Genomic DNA, 26,602 nt, shown 5'->3' on the forward strand with positions numbered 1-26,602 from the left:
AGGGCAGCTCAGCAGAGTTGACAAGGAATTTATCATTGTGGTGACCAGCTGGCCAACAGGTGCACATACATCGTGGTTGTCCATAGTGCCTGGTACAGGATCTCCTCAAAGAACCCAGTGCTCTCTGACCAGGTTGGTGCCCACCTCCCCTATGCCAGTTTCAAGGCTTCTTCATACCTAAGGAAAGGGAAAGGTCCATGCCACTATATGGTGCAGGGAATGCCCCCCTGCCTCCCAGCTCTTCTCGTTGCTTGAGTTCCCTTCCAGTCCCATCACTGTGCCCATCTGCTCCTGTGTATGCATGACGTTTGGGACTAGGGGTTAGCTGTGCCCCAACTTTGCGCCAGACCTGGCCCTGGATACATGGCATACATTCTCTCAAATGCACACAGCTCCCCCTCAAAGTTGAGCCTTATTATAACCATTTTATCCTTGAGGTTCAGAGCTGTAACTTAATATGGGGCATGCAACTAGAAGATGGCAGAGTCCATTTTCAAAGCTTGAGCTCTTTCTGCTACATGATACTGTTTGCATTTGCCAGTGTGAATTTAGTCTAGCCACTAATTATTCCTAATGGGTCCAAAACAGCTTCTTAACATTTTCATTTATTTCTTGCTTCTGGCCCAAGCCTACGCCTGTCTGCCTTTCATTTCTAGAACTGCCTCCATCTTCTCTTTCCCACCAAGACTGGTTGTGAAATTGGTCTCAATCCCCCAGCCAACAGCTTATCATCTCTTTCATCCAAAGTCAGGCCCTTTGGGTATCAGAGATCATGCTAATTCTTCCCAGAGAAATGGACCAAGGGTAAAGGCACAGCAAACATGGGTTTTTTGTAAACCAAGCTTACAAAGTCCTACTGATCCCTATAGTGAAACTCCTGATCCTCTGTGCCGGGAAACAGAAACATCTGTTCTCTGTATTTATTCCTCAGGTTGGAGGTCATCAGTCTTCCTACCCACCAACATACCCTCCTGATCCCACCTTGCAAACTGTTCTTGAAGGGCCTTTGTTGCCATCCTGAAGATCACTTCAGGACAGGTACATCCTCTTCCCTTTGCCCTGCCGAGAGCCTCCTGCCTAGTTGCCAGACTCTTGTTCTTTCAAGATCATTCTCTAGGCATTGCTTCCCTAGTGTCCATAAAGTATGCTGTCACACCATGGTTTGCTGCATTATTCTTCTATTTTTAGGTGTTTAGTAGTTTTCAGTGTTTTGCCTGAGAAAGGGTAATGATTATAAGTATAATTTTTGGAATCAAATACACTTGGAGTCAGATCCTAGTTCTGCCACTTTCCAACTGTGTGACCTTGGGGAAGTCAGTTTACCTCTCTGAACTTTAGTTTCTTTGACAATAAAATGGGACGATAATAAAAATACTACTTCCTAGGATTTTTATAAGAAGTAAGATAATATTGGGGTGCCTGGGTGAAGTCAGTCAGTTAAGCATCCAACTTTGGCTCAGGTCATGATCTTACAGTTGGGCTCTGCTAGCCCCACGTTGGGCTCTGCTGACAGCTCAGAGCTTGGAGCCTGCTTTGGATTTTGTGTCTCCCTCTCTCTCTGCCCCTCCCCTGCTCACACTTTGTTTCTCTCTCAAAAATAAACGTTAAAAAAGAAGAAGAAATAAGATAATATGAAGCACTGAGCACATTCTTAGCACATAGTAATTGCTAAGTGTCAGCTATTAATTTTGCAAATATTGCATCTTGTTTGGGATTAATTGGAGACAAAGGGATAATAATCTGAGCTTCACTTTACTCATATGAAAAAGTTGGGATTTGGGGTCCTTATGTACTCAGAGTCTCTGAGTCTTGGTTCTGAGATTTTTGATGCCATAGTGTTTAGAGGAGAAAGAGGAGGTGCTTGTAGTTGGAGTGAGCAAAGAAGACTTCTTGGCAGAGGTGGTGCTGAGCCAGAGTTTCAGGTCTGCATTCCACTGGACTTGATCAAGTTTAGCTGGAAAGTTTATTTTGGTCTGACTTTGTCCCTTTACTCTAACCTAGGATTTTTTTCATTTTGTTAGGCCCTTTGTTTTATTGGCTATACTGGGATGAACAGAGATTCTGCTTCTGTGTATTTTCTTGCACGTCTGTGTGAACTGGAGAAAGTCTGATCTCCCTGCTCGGGAAAAGGCAATGCTGGAGTTTGCACTTGCTATTTCCCGAGCTGATGATATAACAGATGACCATTTCAAAATGCTTGAGGTACGAGGCTTCAATTGAGAAGATGCCTGGGATATAGCTTCCATTTCAGCTTTTTTTTTTGCCATGTCCAGTTGCCTTGCTCATTTTGTCAGTCTTGCCCCCAACAAATAATTCTATCTGAAGGGCAGAACCAATGATGTCAAAGACATCAGGAGTGAACTTGCTGCTCCAAAAGTATAACAGCCTAAACAGAAAGATCCGTATTTCAGGCACATTGCATTATAACACATCCCTTAGGAAGTAATTTTTTAAAAACATCTAGTCAGTGGATAGGGAAGAAAGTAAATGAATTTGCTCCCGGCCTGCTTAATGAGATAGAGCCTAAGTGTTGGGGGTGTCCAGGGGTGTGTGATACCTGGGCGTAGAGGAAACGTTTGTTAATTTCGGAAACCTTTGGAAACCTTTGCCAGTTGTTTCCTTGTGTTGTGATCTAAAAGGAACATCAGGGGAAAGAAGTTCATAGGATGCTTTAGGCATTTCTGATGAACTGGTATCTGTGATGTTGAGCAGTTGGAGTTGAAAATTTTTTAGCACTTGAAAATAGTGTCTAGACCAATAGAAATTGGTCTGTATAGACTGATTTGCAGCCATTTTCCTTGTTAACATGACATGGTTGTATTTAAAGGCTCTCAAAGGCAGTGGGTAAACAGGACAGGCACAGTTAATCTATCTTTAGTAGCTTCTCAGTTAACTTCTTTAGTACCTTCTCAGGTAACTTCCAGTAATTTTTTTTTCTACTTATGAGTTGTAAAATCATGGTCATCTCAACAGAATTGTAGTCCTTATGTAATTTATTCTTATTTTAGGTTTTAGTAAAAATTATTTGGGATAAGTGAGGACTCCCATTTTAAGAAGAAGCATAAGAAAGAAAAGGAAAAAAGCAAACCCTGGCATTACTGAATGACTTGTTCTGTGTGTTATAGCCACCGTTGCCTTTTTTGGCTATCTTGTCAAGAATCATTCTCATTATCTAACAGAGATAACATACAAACCTACAAAATATTTTCTTCTCATTTGGCTTTTCTAGATTCTCTAAATTGTTAGTGAACATTTCTTAATCAGTTTTGGGACTATAGTGTGTTAATTCTGATTTGCCTGAACTGTGAAATCTGATTATCTTGAGGCAGCACAAAATTTCATTGCAGAACTTATATTTTTCTGTTGGAACTGTATCTTAAATACCTTGGAATATGTAACCTTTTAAAACTGTTCTATTTTACCTATTAAAAAAATTAATAATATTGGTAAATGGTCAGTGTTTTGTAGACCGTAAAATTTTAGCCATTGACCATAACTTAGGGGTCAAGCAGAGGGCCTCTGTTATTTGTTGCAGCCAAATGTTGGGGGTCATTAAGGGACATAATTTATTAATCACAAAATAGACCTTTACCTACCCCTTCTGCTCTGTGTGGGCAACATGGAGAGTATCTCCAGAGGAATGGCTGCTATGATCTCTGAACTCAAGACGCTTGCTTCTTGCCCTGTTTTCAATCACCTCATGGACAGGAGAGCCGAATAACTACTAACTTTCCTGGTTGGAGGACTTGCTGAATGTTCAGCTCTCCAAATCTCATTCCCTTATACTGGAGATCCTTCAGATCTGTCCTCACAGGATAGCTCTTCCTACAAAGATCCTCCAGGTTTATCCTCAGTCATCAAATGTGTGCTTTCTACAACACAGCTCTCAATCAAGAGTTGTCAGTACCTAGAAGAGTTGTCAGTTCTTTTATCTACCTTTCCTTGTACCTCAAGCTTTCTTTTATTGAACTCTCCTTCCCTCCTGAAGAAATACTGCAGTTCCTGTTAACTCTTTTTTACAAAGGAGTAGTATATATTGATCTTTAACAGCAATGGTGAAGGGTCTTGCATCTGTAATGCTGTCTGTGCCCTGGCACATGTAAGCAGGATTGACCACAGGTTCTGTTGCTTGTAAGGTTGATTTGATTCAGGTCTCCAGCTCCAATCAGTGACTCTTGCTGGATATACGCTCCTTCCTGAGGAGAGGAAGACATTGGTCTTGATAAACTCCTGACCTACTGGGCAGTAGCTGGGAGTTAGGCAGATATTTAGGGCACCAGTAGGCCCCCTTTTCCAGGCCCCCGTTTTCCAGGACCTGGGCTTTTAGCGCCAATAGTGAACCTGAGTACTTACTCTGAGTCCGAGTAGGCAGTACGCCATGCGACTCAGTATGTGGGACCTGCACACAATATGGTAATTTCTTCCCCTTGTGACCTTATCATAAAGTGAGGATAACAGTACATCATCATAGTCCACCCCTTTGGCCATTTAGGCCCAGTCACCCCTGGTCACGATGATTGACAACTACAGATTGACTCTGTCGCACGCGGTACCCTGATGCTAACACTGCCCCATATAGCTAGGATCCTGGGCATCCTCATTTGCGCTCAAACACAGCTAGTCGTTCCCAACCACCGTCCCTTCGGGGCTAAAACACCCGCCGTCGGCTGTGTCCCCACTTTCGCGGTCCCCAACGGATGATGGCCAGGAGCAGCACGTGTTTCCCAGCCGGCGGGGTTAGGCCGTCGCACGCCGGAAGTGGCGGTGGGATCGGTGAGGTGTCGGCCGGTGGGGCAGCGGGCCGGGAGTGGGGGGGTGGGCGCGTTGGTCATGTTTACCTTCGGGCCCGGTAGTCCGGGAGGGGATGGGACGGCCGGAACCGGGACTGAGGAGCCGGCATCCCATGCGGGGCAGGCAACGGCAGCGGGGCCGCTCCCTTCCCCGCCCGCGCCGCCGCAGCCCGGGGCTGACGCAGCCCCTCCCCCGTCGCCCTCCCGGAGCCCTCGCCGTCCCGGCGTCCCCTCGCTGCCCCCGGCCGCACACGCCAGGGAGCTCGAGCCTCACGCAGCTCTGGACTCCTCTGCAGCTTCCACCCAGGGAGAGCCGTCACCGCCCTCCCCGGCGCGCCGGCGACCCGGGCCCGACTGCAGGGCGGGGGGCCGGGGCCGCCACGGCCTCGGTGCCCGGCTGTTCGGGTGGCTGAGAGAACGCAGTCTGGGCCGCGGGCTGTTCGTGGACCCGGCGCGGGACAATTTCCGCACCATGACTAATCTCTATGGTTCCATCCATCCCGCGGACTCGGTGTACCTCAGCACCCGTACCCACGGCGCGGTCTTCAACCTCGAGTACTCCCCCGACGGGTAAGCGAGGCCCCTCGGAGGGCGGGTGCCGGCCTCCGCCTGCTTCTGCCTCCCGTTTGCGGGCGCCGGGGGTTCGGGGTCACCGGCCCGCAGGCCCCTTCCCCCGGCACTTTGTGAAGTGCCCTGTGGCTGTTGGAGGTCTCCCCCCAGCCCTTGGAGGTGGGCAGGCCCAGGACTCCTGTGTGCTCCTCGGGACTCGGCGCGGTGGGGCTAGAGCCCGGCCAGAGCCCGGTTCTCTGGTACGCAGTACGTGCTTGGCAGATAACGTGTGCGGTAAAGGCTCCTTGTTTCCCTGTCATCCGGCCTTACATTTTTCTCCTCGAAGCTTCTGACGAGGGTAGGGAGCCTGCAGGTTCCACGAACTCTGCGCCTGACTTGCCCTGAGGGGACAAGGGTACGTTCCTTGGCTCCGGGAGGATACTAAGACGACGAGGCGGCCGAGTGGTGTCTTATGATGTGGGGCATTTGTGAAGTTCCCAGGCTAGACTGGATGCTTCTGTTAAGGGTATCCAGCCTTTTTCCTGGCAGAGTAAATATTTCATGTTTGGCCTCAGTTTGCTTTGGGTTTTGGGGAATTTTCAAAATAACAGGTATTTTTAAAACTTTGGTGAGTACACAAACGAGTTCAACAAGCAACAAAGGAAAAACTTGACCCACAGTTCTACCCTGAGAGGACATAGTTAATTTAACTCTTACCCGATCAAGGCCTCTGGATTCCTAGTCATTTGCTTAGCTGCTTATTTATTCATTCTCTCGTTCAGCAAATATTTGTTGAGCACTTGCTATGTTCCAGATGCAGAAGTTGCGGTGGTGAGCAAAAGCAGCTAATGGGACCACTTTTATTACGCTTGGGACATACTAGTTCAACCACATATTAATGACCATACTAAATAATTCATAATATATATTTATAAATTGGATAAAAGCCTGAGGGAACCTGTTGTATACTAGGGTGTTTGAGGTTTCTGGAAGAAATAACATTTGACCAAGAACAGAAAAATGAGTAGAAGATGAACTAGCCAAGGTAAGATGGGGGAGGGCAGAGACGCATTTCAGATAGAGGAAATGGTATGTTAAAGGACCTATGGTTGGAGGATCAGTTTGTCATGCTAGTGAAGCCGAAAGATGATAGCTTAACAAAGCAAAATCTTTTGCTAAAGAAAAACCTGAAATACGCTAACAAAGGAGAAAAGTAGCAGACTCTGAAATCTCATGGTGAGGAGGCACACCATATTCCATTTCACTGATGTGGGTGCTTCTTCCTAATTATGCTTGATGCTAGGATCTCTGGGGTTTTTTACTAACAGCAGTTGGGTGGAACCTATAGCAATGAATGTGCACCTGAATACAGGGAAGAGAGGGGAAACTATTGCTGAAGTTTATTCACGGAACTGCCTTTCCCCACTCCTCTTTCCATCCAAGCCCTATTCCTAAAGCTCCTCCTAAAATACCAAGAATCTGTTCCTCATAAACATTTGGTTCCTTTCTTCTCCATACCCCAACTTCTTTCTTCCCACCCCCCTACCTATTCTGTCAGGCTTTCAGAAATAGCTGTTTCTACTCTCTGGAAGTGGGATTTTAGGTTCAGGTGACAGGTAGAACGAATTATGAAGGAGTTCCCATTGCCAGTGCTATTAGAATGAGGAATATATTACTGATAGTTATGTTTGAATATGGACAATAGTGTCCCATACAGACATTTTTTTAAAAAGTAGTTAGGTATTCTGATACTTAAAATAATTCAGCACTGTTTAATTTGCAGTTGACATATACTCATTCTAGAAGACCTAGGCAATAAATGAGCAAAAAGAAGCTAAACAGCAGTTATAATTGCAGAGATTGAATGGCTAGCCAAGGAATTTTTTTCTTTGTATATGGTTATCTACCTATTTTAAAAGGTTTTATTTATTTGTTTAAGTAATCTCAACGTGGGGCTCAAACTCAGGACCTCGAGATCAAGAGTCACATGCTCTTCCAACTGAGCCATCCAGGTGCCCCTGTATATGTTTATTTTAATATAAACATGAAGTCATTTTGTTGCCTGCTTTTTTTCATAGTATATTGTGAATTACTTATGTTAATATGTTTCTACAGCATTCTTTAAAATTTTTCATTTATTTAAATAAAACCTGTATAAATAAAATTTTTAGATTTATGTCCTCATGGTAATTCCCTAGAATGAGCCAAAGGTTATGAAGATTTTGGATACCTATTATCAAATTGCCCTCTGTGAAGATTTTACTAATTCTCATTCCTGTTGCCTGAAATACTCCATTGAAAGTACCTGTCTCTGCATACTGTTGCCAACATTGCACATTGCTGTTCTTTTCTGTGTCAAGGTAATAGGTGAAAATAGTTAAGTGTTTTAATTTTTTAGTATTCTTACTATATCTACTAATATGCTCCAGATTTTCATAGGACTTAAAATAATTTTATAGAAAAATGACATCTGTGTTAAAGGAGATAATTTCTCATAACCCTCAGTTGGGTGGGTTAAATCAGCTTACTAGGTACATTGCCACTGTCACTTATAAGGACTTCTTAGTACAGACAAGGAGAGGTGACACAGGAAGTAAGAATTAAAATTATGAATTTAATAGAGACCAGACAAGAGAGAATTTGGCACTAAAAAAGAAATGTAAAGGATACATGGAGTAGAGGTAATTTCTAAAGAATTCCAAAAACGTTGTACAATAACACCTCCTAGGATGACATTTTGAAAAATGAAATTTGATAATGTTGATAGATAACAATATGTGTGACTGCTGTAGGGAGAATTAGTGTATTGGAAAACAGAAGTGAAGAAATTATCTAAAATGGAGACAGGAAAGATGCGGAGATTGAAAATATTAAGGAGGTTAGTGACATGTTGCATAGAGAGAAAAGGCATAGTATATATTTGGTAAGCTCCTGAAGAAAATGAGACAGATAATGGGGCAAAAAAACAACAACACCCATTTGAAGAGATAATAGCTGAGAACTTTCCAGAACTGAAGAAAGTCACCAGACCATGATTTAAGATGCCTTGCAGACCCCAAATAGGAATCCTTTCTAGACATACAGGGACTCCAGGACAACAAACGGAAAATCTTAAAAGCTAGAGAAAAAATACCTTCAAAGGATTAATTATGAGAGTGATAGTCAATTAGTCATCAATAATAGTGTAAATCAGGGGCGCCTGGATAGCTCAGTCGGTTGAGCATCCGACTTAGCTCAGGTCACGATCTCATGGTCCATGAGTTCGAGGCCCGCGTCGGGCTCTGCTGACAGCTGAGAGCCTGGAGCCTGTTTCAGATTCTGTGTCTCCCTCTCTCTCTGCCCCTCCCCTGTTCATGCTCTGTCTCTCTCTCTCTGTCAAAAATAAATAAACAAAAAAAAATATTTAAAACAATAGTGTAAATCAGAGGACAGTGGTGATTATTTTCAGTATGCTGGGGGAAAAAAAATTTCCAATCTAGATGTCTATACCCAATAAAGATGGGGATCTTCATTTTTGTCAAGAACAAAGATGAAGTAAATACATACACAAGCAAAGCTCAGTGAGTTTGCCACCAGACCTTCAATAATGAAGTTTGAAGTTCAAAGAGAAGTTTTCAACAGGAAGATCTGAGATGATAGAAAGAATGAAGAATAAAGAAAGGAAATATGCATGTGAAACTAAATATACCTTCAATTTTGTCTTTTGGAATTAACAAAGATGGAACTAAAATTGAAAAAAAACAGTAACAAATTAGGAAGGAATGTTCTAAATTTCTTGTTTCCTTGAGGGAGAATTTAACATCATAACTTTAGGTTTTAATGTTTGCATATTAAAATCTGCAAGTTAAACAGTAAAATAAAAGAAAGAATATATTATTTCCAGACTAGTAGAGGAAAAAATATGGAATGAGAAAGAAATACTTCAAAAAAAGACAAGAAAGGGAAAAAAAAAGTAGAAAAGGTATAATAAATAGAAAGCACAGGGATGCCTGGGTGGCATAGTCGGTTAAGCGTCCGACTTCGTCTCAGGTCATGATCTCACAGTCTGAGTTCAAACCCCACATTGGGCTGTGTGGGACAGCTCAGAGCCTGAAGCCTGCTTTGGATTCTGTGTCTCCTTCTCTTTCTTCTCTTCCCCCACTCATGCTCTGTCTCTCTCTCTCAAAAATAAATAAACGTTAAAATTTTTTTTAAAAAGAAGGCGTGCCTGGGTGGCTCAGTCGGTTAAGCATCCAACTTTGGCTCAGGTTATAATCTCGCGGTTCATGAATTCGAGCACTGCATCGGGCTCTGTGCTGATAGCTCATAGCCTGGAGGCTGCTCTGGATTCTGTGTCTCCCTCGCTCTGCCCTTCTTCTGCTAGCACTCTCTGTCTTAAAAATAAACATTAAAAAAAGAAAGCACAAAGAATGGCTGGAAAAAAAAAAAAGAAAGCACAAAGAATGGCTGAAAATAAATCCAAATATTACTAATTATAATAAGTATAATAGTACTTAATATGTTCAAAAGGATAGACAAAAATAAATCAAACACATTCTAAACAAAAGCTAGTGAGCTATATTAATATACAAACTAGGCTTTAAGGCAAAATTACTAGAGATGGAGGTCATGCTGATAAAAGCTCAATTCACGTGGAAAATAAAACAGCTCTAAACTTGGATGAGTCTTTTAGGTTTAAAATATATGTATCAAGTTTATCATGAAGAAAGATTTTAATGTACATTATAGTATATACTTCAGCTATGCAGACACAAACATAAGATCAAAACACCACTTAAAATCTTGCTTTAAAGGGCAGTATGCCGTGTCCAGGCCTGATAATCAGTACACATTGGTTCAGCTGTACCAGTTGTAAAAATATTCATATATGTCCATAGTGGTTGAATAGTTACTGGCCCAAGCCCGTTGAGTACCTTCCATGGGACCTCCTAGAGTAACCCATTATATAACAACTACAGAGTTAAGAGCTGGCACAGCAAGCTACCAAGAAGCATCTCACTGGAGAGCTGCAGCATCAGTTCAAAGTGCTCCTTATCCATGCCAGATACCCTTCCCCACACACAAAAAAATCCATAGGCAAATGCCCAGTGACCGTTTAGCTTCCCTTAGTGTGGGGCTGCCTGCCTTTCTCAGGCACTTTCCCAGCCATTCTCACATAGTCATTTGTGAGAACTGCAGCCTCCGGGGAGATCCAGAGAGATGAACAAGTCAGTCAGACAAGAGTACTAGCACTACTGCAGGCACCATCCAGACATATTAACTCTCTTGGCATAGTGTGCACTCCATGACAGAACAGAATCCACAGCAGATGAATGAGGCCTCTAGGGATGGTTTATGGATGTCATTACTCCAGGGATGCAGATCCCTAATTTTATTCCTACTGAATTTCACCATTATTTAGTGGGCTAAGTTTGCTAAAATCCACTGAATACCTGCCTACCATGGGCATCAGTAAACACTCATTTTATTAATGAAACTGACCACCAACATAAATCTCAGGAACATTTAACTGAGGAAACTGAGAAGCAGAAAGGTCATTAAACAAAGGATTTGTACCCTGGCTTATTATGCTTTTAACTGGTATATTGTATTGTCATCTGGACTAAAGGATTATAATTAAACATGATATATCAACAGATTCTTTTTGTGGCTTAGTTATTAACATAATTGTATACATAATTAATACACAAAATTAACAACAAGCATAAGTGCTAAAAATTTTTAATATACTTCAGCAAAAGCTAAAAAGAGGATGTAGCCCGAGAATTCTGTTGATGTTAAGTAATTTTTTTATTACTTATGAAGATTACAAGTTACTTAATGACTACCTATTTAATGTGGACATTTTTGGAGGGGCTTTATGTAATTCTTTATGCCAATTCATGGTGCAGACAACGGCATCTGGGTCAAAGAAAAGATTATGGCTAATATTTCCAAAAATTAACAAATAATGGAAATTACTAGAATACTATGACAAACAACTTAATTAGAACTATCACTTGGGAAGAGTTTTTATAATTTATAGGTTAGTTTATGTTTAAAATGTTGAAAAATTTTTATTCATGTTTATATTACTATTGAATGTTTAACATTTTTAAATATCACACTTGGCTATATGTAACAGCTGCCTCCTGCAATTTTTTTTCCCAAACACACAAGGAAGATTTATAAAATTTTCACTTACAAGGCCACATTTTAAAAGATTATCAAAGAAGTTACAGTATATCAGTATAGTGTGATCACTAGAAATCAATAACAAAAAGATAACTAGGAAAACCTCAAGTGTTTTCAAGTGAAGAAACATTTATAAATAGCATATGGGCCAAAAAAGAAATGATAGTGGACATTAGAAATATTTAGCACTGAATGATAAAGAAAGTACCACATCTCAAAACTTGTAAGATACAAGTAAAACAGTACTTACTAGGAAAATAATAGTCATTAATAGACTGGAAAGGAAGACAAGTAAAAATGAGCTAAGTATCTATCTCAAGAAAGAATAGTGAAATTATGTGCAAATAATAGCAAAGTAAGCAAAGAAAGGAGAAGGAAGGAAATAGAGTAACAGAGTGGAACTGGTGAACTTTTTAAAATTCAGTAGAAATACTCACCAGAGAAAATCTTATCTTTGAAAAGACAAATAAAAATGAAAAACACTCATATCGATTAAGAGAATGCCCAAGCAAACAATATTCAGAATGAAAAGGGGTGACATAACTTCAGATGCAAGAGGTAGAGATTATAGCTTTCCAGAAGAAGTAGAGTAGGTGGTTTGGCCCAACCCTTCAACAGAGAATAATTAGAAAAGCTAGAAAAAATATAAATATTTAATGTAAGATATAAAAATTTGTGTTTGAAGGAATTAGAGAAATAAGGTAATAAGTAAATTGCAGGGCCAAGATCTATGAAAGGAAGAGAAGCCAGAAATGTGAGCCCACAGCTTTAGCCAAATGAGTTAAATAAGCTCTACGGTAGAAATCAAAGGTTTAGAAAATAAAATAATGTAAATCACTACATTAACATATTGAAGGAAAAACCTAGGATAATTTCAGTAAGTGTTGGAAAACTTTTATGCAATTGAACATATATCAATGAAAAAAACAGCAAATTTGAAGTAGAAGAAAATTTCTTAATCCAATAACAAATCTATCCCCCACAAAAGAAAAACAAACAAAAAAACTCTACAGCAAACATTGTACTTAATGATGAAACAGTGAATGTATTCTTGAAGATCAGGAATGAGAGGCATGCCTGCTATAGTAACATTTCTATTTAACATTATACCGAAAGTTCTAGCCAGTGCAGCAAGGAAAAAAGTATTAAAAAAGAACAAAGCATTTGCTTGTAGATGATGTGATTATCGACAAAGAAAACCTAAAGTAACCTACAGGTAAAGTATTAAAATAGCAAGATTAATGGATAAATTATTTTAAAATCAATTGCATTTCTGTACACCAACAACAAAGCAAAATTTAAAAAAGAATATTTACAAAAGTATGAAAAAAATGGTCAAGTACCCACGAATAAATCTAAGAAAAGATAGGTATGACCCATATGGAGAAAAATCTCCATGGTAAATGGAAATACACCATGTTCATGGATTGAAAGACTCCATATTATAAAGATTTCAATTCTATGTAAACTTTTATATAGATTTATTATAATCTGAAAATCCATAGCTGGACTTGTGTGTGTGTGTACATAACTTGATAAGTTGATTTGAAATGTATAAGGATGTTTAAAGGCCCAAGAATTGCTAAGTTACTCTTGCTAAGAAAATCTTGAATATGTGGGAAGGTGTATATGTTACTGATGGGTGATTCAATACTGAATGATACAAATTCCACTGAATTAATTTGGAAAGTCAGTGCATCCTAGTAAAAATACTAACAAGGTTTTTTAGTAGGACCTGACATGCTATATTTAAAATTCCTCAGTTGGTTAAGCGTCCTACTGTTGATTTCAGTTCGGGTCATGATCTCACATTTCATGAGCTGTCATCATGGAGCCTGCTTTTGATTCTCTCTCTGCCTCTCCTTCACTTGTGCACAGGCTGTCTTGCTCTCTCAAAATAAATAAATTAATTTTAAAAAAAGCAATGAGGAGATCTTGCTTTACCACATAGAAAACCATTTAGAAATTGTAATAATGTGGTGGTATTGCATAGAATGGGGTGTAGAATCCAGAAACAAAACGTATATATGATAAAGATCACGTTTCAAACCAATGAGAAAAGTGTAGGCTTTGATATTGGGACAATTGATGTGCATTTTAAAAAGTTACAAATCATGCCATGTACAAAAATTATTTGTATTAAAACAAAACAATGAGTGTCAGTTTTATAGATATCTTACAGTGTTTAAGGTAAAGACTCTCCAAGAACCAGCGATTCGTTTACTTTTATGCACAAAAAGGAGTAAAGTTCATTCTGTGACTCTTCTGAATAACAACAAAAAATGGCTAGCTTTAAAATTATGGATATTAATTTGAATATTTTTACTCATGTTGATCAACCAGCACAAAAATCCTGAAGTCCAGATATTTCAAAAAAGGTTTTGCCAGGGAGCCTAGGTGGCTCAGTTGGTTAAGCATCCAACTTCCACTCAGGTCATGATCTCACGGCTTGTGGGTTCGAGCCCTGTGTCAGGCTCTGTGCTGACAGCTCAGAGCCTGGGGGCTGCTTTGGATTCTATGTCTCCCTCTCTTTCTGCCCCTCCCCTGCTTGTGCTCTGTCTGGCTCTCTCAAAATGAACAAACATTAAAATTTTTTTAAAAAGCGTTCCTATGGACACCCTTTAAAGGACAATTTCATGATTACTAAATATGGAAAAGATTCCAATGTAGATTTTTTCCCTCTCCTACTTTATCTAAAAAGTTTGTTCTAAATAGAAAATTTTGGGGGCACCTTGGTGGCTCAGTCGGTTAAGCGTCCGACTTCGGCTCAGGTCATGATCTAGCGGTTCATGAGTTCAAGCCCCGCGTCGGGCTCTGTGCTGACAGCTCGGAGCCTGGAGCCTGTTTCGGATTCTGTCTCCCCCTCTCTCTCTGACCCTCCCCCGTTCATGCTCTGTCTCTCTGTCTCAAAAATAAATAAACGTTAAATAAATAAATAAATAAATAAATAAATAAAAAGAAAATTTTGGCTATTTAAAATTGTCTTGGGGGTACACCTGGGTGGCTCAGTCAGTTGAGTGTCTGACTCTTGATTTTGCCTCAGGTCATGATCCCAGGATTATGGGATCAGGCCCCACATCTGGCTCCATGCTGAGCATGGAGCCTGCTTGAGGTTCTGTCTCTCTTTTTGCCCCTCTCTCCTGCTCAAGCACGTGTGTTCTCTCTCTCTCAAATAAATTTTTTTTTTTTTAATTAAAATTCTGTCTTGGGGCATTCTGGTGGCTTAGTCGGTAGAACATGTGGCTCTTGATCTCAGGATTGTAAGTTCAAGCCCCATGTTGGGTGTAGAGATTACTTTAAAAAATTAAAAACATTTTTATTTTATGTATTTTCATGTTAAGTGTGTACAAATTCCATTTATTACTGGAACTATAAATTGAGACCAGGCCTGCGGTTTCAAAGACTTAAGATTTCATTTGCTAGATCTGAATCTGAAAGCAGTGCCCACAGAAAACTAAGACTTAAATAAAACACAGTTGCTTTTCAGAAATCAAAATGCAACTTATGAAAGGTTTATAATTGTATAACTTTCTAATAGGAAAGGGCTGAAACAAGAGATAATACTAAAAACTATAAAGGAAAAGATTAAGTTTGATTTTATCTAACTGGTTTGGTAGGATATATGCCAAACCTTTTTCAGTACATTTTAATAGATATTGATGAAGAAATACATAATTTTGTTATATATAATTTTTTTTCCTAAGTTGCCTCATCGATGCATGCTTTTCTGCAACCAGCTTTTCTCATTTAGAAATGTGTTTTCGAGTTCTTGCATATCCACATAAAACTTATCCCTTTCTTTTTAAATGTTGCACCATATTGCAAACTATTATGTACCGTGGCTTATAGAATCAGTCATTCCTCTTTCATGTACTTTTAGGTTACTTTCAATTTCTCATTACAATGAAGCATATCTTTATGTTTCTTTGTATTTATAAATGATTATTTCTTTAGATTAAATTCCCAGAAAAAATTTCTGAGTCAAAAGTTATGCACATTTAAAAGTTTGATAGATACAAGGTTGGCCGTTTAGCTCAGCTGGTTAGAGTGTGGTGCTAAAAGTTTGATAGACACAGGTACTCTCCGAACCTAAACTGTACCAGTTTATGCTTCACTATCATATTTGAGAGTACCATTTCCTACTATTGCCAACAGCAGATAATTTCAATCTTTTAAATACTTGCTACTGGGGTGTCTGGGTGGCTCGTCAGCTAAGTGTCTGACTCTTGATTTCAGCTCAGGTCAAGACCTCACAATGATGAGATGGAGCCCCATGTCAGGTTCTGTGCTGAGCATGGAGCCTGCTTGGGATTCTCTTTCATACTCTCCCTCTCTGCCCCTCCCCCCCTCAAAAAAATTAATAAAACTTTAAAAATAAAAAATATTTGCTACTAACATGGGTAAAAAAAAGTTATTCATTATAGTTTGTATGATTATAAATAAATATCAATAATGAAAGAATGCTAGAAAACTAAAGAGAAATGTGTCATTTGCTTTCAGGTCAGTGCTGACGGTTGCTTGTGAACAGACTGAAGTTCTGCTTTTTGACCCTATATCTTCAAAGCACATAAAAACACTTTCTGAAGCTCATGAAGACTGTGTAAATAATATCAGGTCAGTATTTTAGTGAAATAGTGAAGTTTATTAATGTGACCCAAAATATTCTGTTTTGGAAGTTAATGAAAATTGGTAATGTCTTGCCCAGCAGTGCTAGATGACATGCATTTGTGAACTGTGAATTTTATCCCTTGTGAAACTTATCCCTTTAATTATAAAACTTACTATTAACCATTTTGGATAAGAATTTTTCTGAAATGCATTTTTCACTTCCATATGATTTTATCTTTTCTCTTCATATATTAGGGTCATCATTATGAACCTCAGCCATGCATTACAATAGTCCTCCAATGTCTTTGGGCTAATGATCTGTGTAGAATTATGGCAATCCCTTACTTAGCCTCTCTCACCTATCCCCTCCCCATTCCAAACTATTGAGGGGGAAAAACACATTTGCACAGAGAACTTCTTTATAAAAGCATGTTGGAAGCTCCTTAAATTCTTAATAATGTGGGAAGTAAATAACAGTTGAACAGCTTGGTGGATTAATATGCAGTCATTAAAATGATGGTCATAGGGACTACATATCAACATGGACAAATGCTTGGGACAATATAGGTAAAAATCATGATAAAAATTGTTAAAAATATGAAATGCAGAAGATAAGGAAATATTTTTCAATGCTAACATAGGATGGGTTAGAATGAATGGATAATGAGTAATTTTCTGTTTTCTAAACATTATGTAATAAGATTATATTCCCTTTATAACGATTACTGTTACTGTTAAAAAAAAAACGTGGAAATTACTTCTAGTCACAGTGACTTACTGAGTTTTGATGTAACCTCTATGCTCTAAACACACTGAACAATAAATAGCACAAAAGATATAGTGAGGCTCTGAAACAACATAAACATTTTCGTGGGCCAGAAATGGAACACAGGGAAGCTGTTATAGGTCTGAAACTGCAAGCCCACTGAGTTTTCCATCTGGTATTGATGTGTGGTAGTTTTAGTTCCTGTCAAGAATCAGAAGTACCCAAGTACTTTATGTGAGGCAGGAACCAGAGCCAGAATTACTACACAAAGCCAGGCATTTGACTAGAGTGCCTGTCCCATTTGTGGAAGGCTGAATGCCTGCCCCATTTGTAAAAGGCTGAAAGGAGGAAAAAGCTATTCACTACCTGAGGCTGTGGGTTTTGGCTGATTAAGACACATCCTCCTGGCCTGACTCAGTAATGAAGCCATTACTGAGTCAGTGATTGAATGTATATGTGTGATAGCTCCAATATCATCAGGAAACTGAAGGACTTAATGTCATTATGTGGCCTAATTGTGGATTAGTGGTTCAAAAATCCAAATGGGGGCAACTACAAAAGCATTAAATAGGAGAAGAAAAAAAGTAATTAAAAACCTTTCTTAAAACCTTTCTTACTCAAAATGAGCCTATAACCAAAATGCCAAAACTCATGAAGACATACTAATATCATAAAATCAGCAACTAAAACAAGCATTTTTTTCTGGATGAAGTTAATTTTATGGAGTAGTCCAACAAAGACTTTATTTTTAAAAATAAATTATTTATTTTTTTTTGACTAGGTAATACATGCACGTGGTACAAAATTCAAAGGTACAAAAGGGTAAACAGTGAAAAGTAAGTCTATCTCCCACCTCTGTCCCCTAGCCACCCAGTTCCCCTCCCCAGAGGCAACCACTATTACCAATTTCTTGCTATCCTTTTTGAGATAGTCTATGCATGTACAAGCATACACACACACGTACATACATACACTTTTATATAAATGGTAGCGTACTACACACACTATTGTATACCTTGGCTTTTCCCTTGAATAACATATTTAGAGATTATTCCATGTTAGTACCCATGGGATAATCTTATTCTTTTTAACGGCTGCATAGTATTCCATTGGTTGGGAGAAACTTTAAAGCATTTTTAGGATGCTCAAAGAAATAAGGAATACTTTCCATTTAAAGAGATGAAACGAGAATAGGTTAATCTGGAAAAAACCAACTACAACTCTTAGAAATTAAAAATGTAGTTAGTATATAAAAAACTCAAAAGAGGGGGTAAATATTATCCTTTACATCATTGATGAGAGAATTAATGGATTGGAAAATACTGAGTACTTAAAAGTCATAGAGGATTGAAAGACTCCAATGTATGTATGATAAGAATTATAGAAAAAGAACATGCAGAGATTGGTGGAGAACTAATTTTTGAAGGCACAAAGGGAGAGAATTTTTAGCATTAAAGAAGGTCCTGAATCCTTGAATCAAAAGTAAACTCTAAATGTCACATAGATTAAATAAAGATAAATGTACATTGAAACAGGTTGTAGTAAAACCCTACAGAGTATCAAAGATAAAGACAAAATCTTAAAAACCACCAATGTTAGAGGCCAGAATACCTACAGAGGTATAATTCAAGGTTATAACAAAGTTTCTCAATAGCAACAGTTGATGTTAGGAGATTATGAAGTAATATCTTAAATACTAAGGAAAAATAATGCTCCATGCCATATATCCAGGTAAACTGTCATTCCATAATGAAGAATTTAATTAGGTGAAATGATAAATGTTATTAATAGCAGGAAGATAATAATTTAGGGTTTTTTGGGGGGTGTATTTAAAACAAAGTTAAAACTAAAAGTCTAGATTTATTTTCTCCTAGTCATATTAAAAAGAAAAAAAGTGAAATTAATTTTTAATGTTTTATTTACCCCAGTAGGACTAAAACATTATCATTTCAACATGTAACTATTATAACATTTATTGAGATATTTTACTTTCATTTTTGAATGTTGAATTTTCAAAATCCGGTGTTTAACACTTAGAGCACATCCCAATTCAGACTGGCCACATATCAAGGACTCAAAAGCCACATGTGGCTAATGGCTACCAAACTGGACAGTGTAGCTTTGGATAGTAACAACAAATAGATTGTGTGTAATATGGTAAGGTTCATGTAAGGTTCAGAAAGAAGGCAGAAATATTAAGTAGCTTCAGACTCTTTCAGAACAATGTGTAATTAAATACATGCAATGAAAAAGAAACTTAAAGGTAACTAATATAGTAGACATACAGTGTATAGATTCCAAATCAGAAGTGGGGGGAAAGGGAATACTGAATACTTGATAGGTTTAGTAGAAAACAGGAAAGCTTTATAAAGTAAATAAACAAATAAAGCAAGCAAAGGGATGATAAGTAGAAAACAAGGAGTAGAAACAGTTCCAAATATATGAGTAGTTCTCAGTAAGTATAAATGGATTGATCTTCTTTATTAAAAGACACAGAGATAGCAATTTGAATAAAAACCGAAATCATCTGTATACTTTTTATAGAGATAAAAAGTTGCCCAGAAATGGGAAAACTAATATAGATTATCATTATTGGACAGATGGAAGATCAAAAGCCTAAATAAGGATAAAAATACAACAGTACATACTGATAAAAGGAAAAATCAACTCAGAGCATGTAATTAGGAACTTGTATACAATTTGAAATTTGTATATTTCAAAAAACAAAACAAAAAATCCCAAAACAAAACAGATAAGGAATTACAAGTCTATAATCATAGTGAGAGACTTTTAATACACTTCTATCCCAAACAGTAAATCAAGTAGATAAAAATTAGGCTATAGAAGATTTTAAAATATCTTTTACAACCTTTCTACTAAAAATAGAAATGCAGAATAAGATGTATTTAAAATGTATTTTTTTAATGTATAATTGAGCTGATAAGAAAGAAAGGAATCCTAGGGCCAAAAATGAAATAGAAGCAGGAATGCAAATAAGTAAATTGGTATTCAGCTGGCTTTTACCCTGGAGGCATTTGCCAAATGCTAGTGAGTGACCTTGATCTTCTGTTTTGATATGTATAAGGAGTTACAGTGAACAGGAGAGTTAGTTTTATGGCCAGTTCAAGATGAGGAATCTAGTGGAAAACTCTGCATAAAGCTGGGACTCCCCAGGGCTATACTTACAGCATTAAGGTGATCTAGAAATATACCACGCTGTTCATGTAGATTATGACCTTGGTAGAGGGATGTCAGAAAATCTCCTCAGTAAGTTTCTAACCACAAGTCCGCCTTCATGCATGTATGGGGCCCAAATTCACACTACTATATGGTCCAAAACCATCTAGCCAGCAGTTTAAAATTGAATCCAAGTTGATAGTACTGCCAGGTACTTGCAAAAACAAACGCATATCTTCTCTCAGGGAGAAAACTCAGTATCATAAAGAAGTCAATTCTTTCCAAATTAGTCTATAAATTTAGTTCAGTTTTAATCAAAATACAAGCAGGGTTGTTTTTTGTTTTTTTTTTAAACTTAAAAATTCATATGGAACAGCAAAGTGCCAAGAATATGTGAGACAGTTTTGAAGGATGCTAAGATGGTAGTCTTCCTGATATCAAACACAGTCTTAGGACAGGGATTAAGTGCCTAATGGAACGGAGTAGAACTTCCAGAAACAGACCCATGCATATATGGAAATTTGATATATGACAGCAGGGGCATTACAGATTAATGGCAGGGAAATGGAAAAGAGAGAACTGGTTATCTATCTATATATATGTAGATTTTGATTTCTATCTCATGCCATAGCTAAATATAACTGCCAGTTGAAGACCTAATTATGAAAGCAAACCTTTAAAGCTTTAGAAGAAATATAGAATATATTTATGTTCTAAGGATGAGAAAGGATTTTTTTTAAGATACAAAAAGCATAACTCATTAAAGGATTGCTAAGTTTGACTGCATTAAAATTTAAAACTTCATTCTAACCAAAGACAACAATGTGATAGGCCGGTGGGAGAACATATTTTCAATGCACATAGCCAAGAAAGGATTAGCATCCAGAATATATAAAACAATTACCCTGGAGCAAAATAGGCAGAAAATCATATAAGAGAAGCTAAAATGAGCAGTAAATATGGAAAAAATTTTCAAGCTTCCTAGTTACAAGAATATAAATAAAAATAAACAATGAAGAAATACTAAGTATTGGCAAAGATGTTGAGAAGTAGAAACTCTTAGGCATCATTGATGGAGTATAATTGATAAAATTATTTTGAAGAGCAATTTAGCAGTATCTGGTAAAATTGAAGAGCAAAATTTTTTTTTAAGAAATTAAAGCATACGTAAACAAGGAAATGTGTAAAGAAGGTTCATTATAGCATCTTTAGTAATACGAGTTGGAAACAAATCTCCATTAAGAAGATAAGTTCTAGTATACTCATATAATGGAATACTATACATCAGTTAAAATAAATGAACTAGAAACATCAGCATCTGAGATACATCTCAGAAATTCAAGGTTGAGCCAGAAAAGCAAATTATAGAATGAGCTGTACAGTGTGATACCATTTATGTAAAGTTTGGAAATATACAAACATAAGCATATTTGTTGGTTCTCTGCTCTATCCCCAGCACCTAGAACTGTGCCTAGCACATGGTGCTAATTAAATATTTACAGAGTTAATTGAACGCAAAACAAAACTATACATTGTTTATGGATACATACTTAGGAACTCATGGTATTAAAAACTTGCATGGGGAGTGACAAATTTTGGATAGTGGTTCCCTCTGGAGAGGGAGGGAGGGGAATGGGATTGGGGAGGGATATTCAGGGTGCTTCAGTTGTGTTTGTAATGTTCAAGAAATCTGAAAGATAACAAGTTGTTAAAATTTGATAAGGCTGGGTGGTGTGTATCACAGTCTTTGTTATATTCTTCATAATTTTCTCTATGTTTTAAATATTTTACAATTTAAAATTTTCTTATCTCAAAAAGAGAAGATGTGTTGAATTGTTTGCCCCTATTCAAAATGATCTCTGGCTAATCTGCTGTTAGAATTTGTTCTTTATCAATGTCAACTCTCATTTGCTGCTGTCAGTGTTTCTGCTTTAGTACTCCACACTTACAAATTTGAATTTGCTTATCTGTTGGTTAGAAAAACAGATTTTGAAGCTTTTTTAGAAGTACATATCACTTAAGAGTTTTGTGTGAGAATCTGAGGGGTCCTCTGGCATGAGCTTATGTGTATATTATTAATAATACTAACTTCCATTTTTACTGAGTGTCTACCATGTGCCAAACCTTTGTGAAGCACTTTCATACAATATTAATTCTTACATTATCCTGATGTGAAACAGATACTGTATCCATTTTAAGAGATGAAGAAATTGCAACTCAGTTAAAGAGATTTGTCCAATATCTTTAATATGTAGCAAGTGGTAGAGCTGGAATTCATGCTCAGTTCAGTTAGACCACCTCAGTACTGTTTAGAGATGTGGGCATGCATTTCCTGGTTTGGCTCTAGATAGTGATTTCGTATATACTTAGTAATGTCTTCTAGTTCATTCCTTAGTTTTTTAAGGTTTGCTTATCTTGTAAACTAAAAATATTGATAGTTGTAAAGAGTATTTTCTCTTTATTCATATTTAGGGACAGTAAGGGGGAAAGTATGTTATTTAAATTCTTAAGCCCATTATACAGATTTACTTATTCATGAGGACTCTGTGTGTTAATTTAAGAGTCCATTTAATAATTAAGGTCCCCCAGTTATGAGGTTACAAGGGCAGTTGAGGTTATCATAAGAATATTTACTTAGTGGTATGACAGTTAAAAAATTAATACCTATTTAATATTCCAGGATCTATTTTTTCCCTCCCACCATCTTTGTTGGTCTTTTCCTGATTGGTATATTTCAAATACTATAATGTAAATGCAGTGTTCATCACTGGGAACATGAAATTTCTTATCTTGCCAAGGATGTGGAATTTCACAAAACCCTAAGACTGATATTAGAAAACTGATCAATTACATATAAAATCATTAGCAAATGAGGATCTGATAGAGGTAGACTAGTTATCAATTAAAGAAAAGGAAATCACAGAAATGATGACTTGGTAGATACTTCAGAGAATTATGTGAATATCTCATGGGACTAAGGAAAGGCCCTTGAGAAAATGGATAAAGCCATTGATTTTTATATAGAAATGATTCTCTTTTTATAGTATAAAACTCAAATATTAAGGAAGGGTATCATATTTTGCTGTCATAATTTCATTGGAAAGATTATGCAAGAAAACCCCCAAACATTTAACTTATTCTAAGAATTTACACGTAGTTAAATAAATGTAAAATAAATATTAAACATTTTTATGATTTTTGGTTTTTAGACAATACTTTCTTTCCTGTGTACAATGAAATGTTGGTACCTGTTTTAAGAAAATTCTATTTCAGTTGCTCTTATCCTTTACCAATTAACCTCTGATAATGAAAACCTCAGTTTATCCAAATGTCAGTTTATCCAGAACTGTTACAGTCATATGTTGGTGTCTGATGGGGACATATGGGGCAGTTTTATAATTCATAAGTTCATAGGTTTCAGTGTGTGGAGTGTCTCCTGCTTATTAGGGACTATGAAGTTAAAAAATATATTTATTAACTTATTAGGCTAGACAGTTTTAATTTGAGAAGTTTGAGCCAGATTTCCAAGGGTTTGTCTACTACTTTACATTCTCTGCATCTGCTTGCTTTAGGATAAGAATTATGGATACTTTAACTGGTCTCCTAATCTACATTCTTAATTTTCTGTAATTTATTCTCTTCACCAATGATTCTTCAATACCAAGATTTTTTAACAGGTAAAACTTTGAGGCAAAATGAGAAAACTAAATTCAAAGTGTTGAATTTTTCATCAAGGTAAATTTGTTCAATTCAAATTGTTAGCTTTTGTTCCAAGATAATATTCTTTTTACATCATTGGTATTAAAATATCTTTCATGCAACATTGGTAATTTTTCAATGGCCTAATTTTTCAGTGGCCTTATGATAAAAATTTTAAAGCTGATCCCCCACTTTATTTTTTATGAAAATACAAAAGTTTTGAAAACTTAGCCACCTCAGAGATCTTTCTGAAACTCTTCTCTAATCGTGTCATTCTCTTGCCAAAACCCTTCAGGGTGGACCACTGGGCAGTATAATCCCACTGGAGTTTTGAATCCATATGTACTTTAAGTATTTTCTGTAGACTAAATAAAATAAAATCTTTCCCCTAAATTTCTTATTTATTTTTTTAAGTTTTTATTTATTTATTTTGAGAGAGAAATAGAGAGCAAGTGGGGGAGAGGCACAGAGAGGAGGAGAGAGAGAATCTCAAAGCAGGCCCCTCACTGTTAGTGCAGAGATCGATGTGGGGCTCAAACCCATGAATTGTGAGATCATGACCCCAGCTGAAAGCAAGAGTCAGATGCTTCAACCAACTTAGCCAGCCAGGTGCCCCATTCTGTAAATTTTTTAAATGTATGAAGATGCTCTATGTTGATGATCAATTTATTTTAAAAGTTTGATTCTCCATTAGCCTTTTGTCATTGTGTATGTTTTTCAATCATATAATTCCTGTCAGGAAGTCATTAAAATATTTTTATCTTAAAAAGCCTAATCAGTGAAGATAAAACCATAGGAGAAAAATGAACTTGATTATATAATCACTAAAATTTTGATATAATAAGAAAATATATAAACCACATAGAAGGACAGATGCATATGTGGCGGGGCACCTGGCTGACTCAGTTGGTAGACTGTGCAACTCTTGATCTCAGGGTCATGTTGGGCATAGAGCCTACTTAAAAAAATAAAATAAAATGCTATAAAATTCAAAGAAGTATATGTGCAAAAAATATTCAACATACTATCTTTGAAAAACTGAGCTATATTATCGTTACTATAGAGAATTTATAACTTGGTAATAAAAATAATACAGCAATAGGAAAATCAGCAAGGAACATGAATAGCAATTCACAAGAGAAATATAATCTTCCAATTAGTATGAAAAATGTTCTACTTTACTAAAAATAAAAGTTTCAATTTAGATATTTTTTTTTCCTGGCATTTAAGAGAATTAAAATATTAGAGAAATGGATACCCCTGACTGCTGGTGGAACTACAGAGGACAGTTTGGCTGTGTGTATCAAAAAAGCCTTATATTTTTTAAAATCCTTTTTTACTTAACAATAAAACTTCTGGGAATGTACTTAGAAAAATAACTAAGGATGTGATTAATATTCAGCTGTTGGGATGTTCATCACTGAACAGATGGAAAAAACTGGAAACAATGTAAACATTCAACAGTTGCTTGTTTTAAAAAAAAATTTTTAAGGTTTATTTTTTTGAGAGAGGGAGAAAGAACACAAGTTGGGGAGGGGCAGAGAGAGTAAGAATCAGAAGCAGGCTCCAGGCTCTGAGCTGTCAGCACAGAGCCTGATGTGGGGCTTGAACTACGAACTGCAAGATCATCACCTGAGCCAAAGTGGGACGCTTAACCGATGAGCCACCCAGGTGCCCCTATTAGTTTTTAAGAAAGAAAACGGTGGGGGGAGGGGGGGCTGGTGGGTCCATCGGTTCAGCTTAGGTCATGGTCTCACGGTTCATGAGATTGAGCCCCACAGTGGTCTCTGCAATAACAGTGCAGAGCCTGCTTTGGGATTCTCTCTCTCTCTGTCTCCCCCTCTGCTGCTCACCCTTTCACTCTCTCAAAATAAATAAATATTTAAAAATAAATAAAACCAAGGATGATGTATCATTTATAAAAAAATATTATGGCTCATTCATACAGTGAATCTATTCAGCCATTAAGAATGATTTTGTTGGGCTGCCTGGGTGGCTCAGTTGGTTGAGTGTCAGACTCTTGATTTCGGCTCAAGTCATGATTTCGTGGTTTGTGGGATTGGGCCCCATGTTGGGCTCTGTGCTGACAGCGTGGAGCCTGCTTAAAATTCTCTCTCTCCCTCTCTCTGCCCCTCCCCTGCTTGCTCTCTCTCGCTCTCTCTCTCTCTCTCAAAATACATAAACATTAAAAAAAAAAAGATTTTGTCAATCTTTAATAACATGGCAAAATAATTATGATATTAGGCTTGCAATATAAGAATTAGGCTACATATCAATAACTGTAGTTATTTTTATGGTGGATTTTTTCCATTTAAAACGATTTCCAACAGGCATATATTTATAATATAAAAATATTGGGAATCGCTATAGAATAAATCCATGATATATTCTTTATTTATATCTACTTTGCCGCACACAACACTCTAACTGCCATTGCCTCTCAGAGTATACCATCCCTCCACATGCCTCTTTACTTTTGCTTACCCCTTTGGCCACTTAGGGAGTGTCTGCTCATGTTATTTATTTATTTATTTTATCTTTGAGAGAGAGAACATGAATGAGGGAGAGGCAGAAAGGGGGGGGGGGAATCCAGTGTGGGGCTTGATTATAGGAACCATAAGATCTGATCTGAGCCAAAATCAAGAGTCAGCCACTTAACAGACTGAGCCACCCAGGTGCCCCTGCCTGCTCATCTTTTAAAGTTGGTTCAAATGACACTACCAGGAGGTCTTTCCTAACTACCCTTTTCTTTGCTTATTCCACACAATTATTTTGTATAATTATTTATAATTTCTTCTCCACTAGGCAGTGAACTCCTATCTCAATCACTAATAATAAA

General features: G+C 37.5%; 1 protein-coding gene across 3 annotated transcripts in view; it reads left to right on the forward strand.

Moving 5' to 3' along the window:
- DCAF10 (DDB1 and CUL4 associated factor 10) overlaps positions 1-26,602 on the forward strand; it is a 66,224-nt gene that overhangs the window by 17,032 nt on the left and 22,590 nt on the right. For 2 of the 3 annotated variants that reach the window (XM_019454444.2, XM_019454445.2), the window contains exons 1-2: positions 4,780-5,360; positions 16,014-16,127. In XM_019454444.2, coding sequence (XP_019309989.1) covers positions 4,831-5,360; positions 16,014-16,127 — 644 coding nt within the window. In that variant the 5' untranslated portion in view covers positions 4,780-4,830. Of the gene's footprint in view, positions 1-2; positions 133-4,779; positions 5,361-16,013; positions 16,128-26,602 lie in introns of those variants that run through there. The other variant, XM_053908108.1, reaches the window with a different exon arrangement.

The sequence above is a fragment of the Panthera pardus genome, unplaced genomic scaffold, assembly GCF_024362965.1.
Source record: "Panthera pardus isolate Hobbes unplaced genomic scaffold, ASM2436296v1 HiC_scaffold_20, whole genome shotgun sequence".
NCBI classification, from domain to species: Eukaryota; Metazoa; Chordata; class Mammalia; order Carnivora; family Felidae; genus Panthera; species Panthera pardus.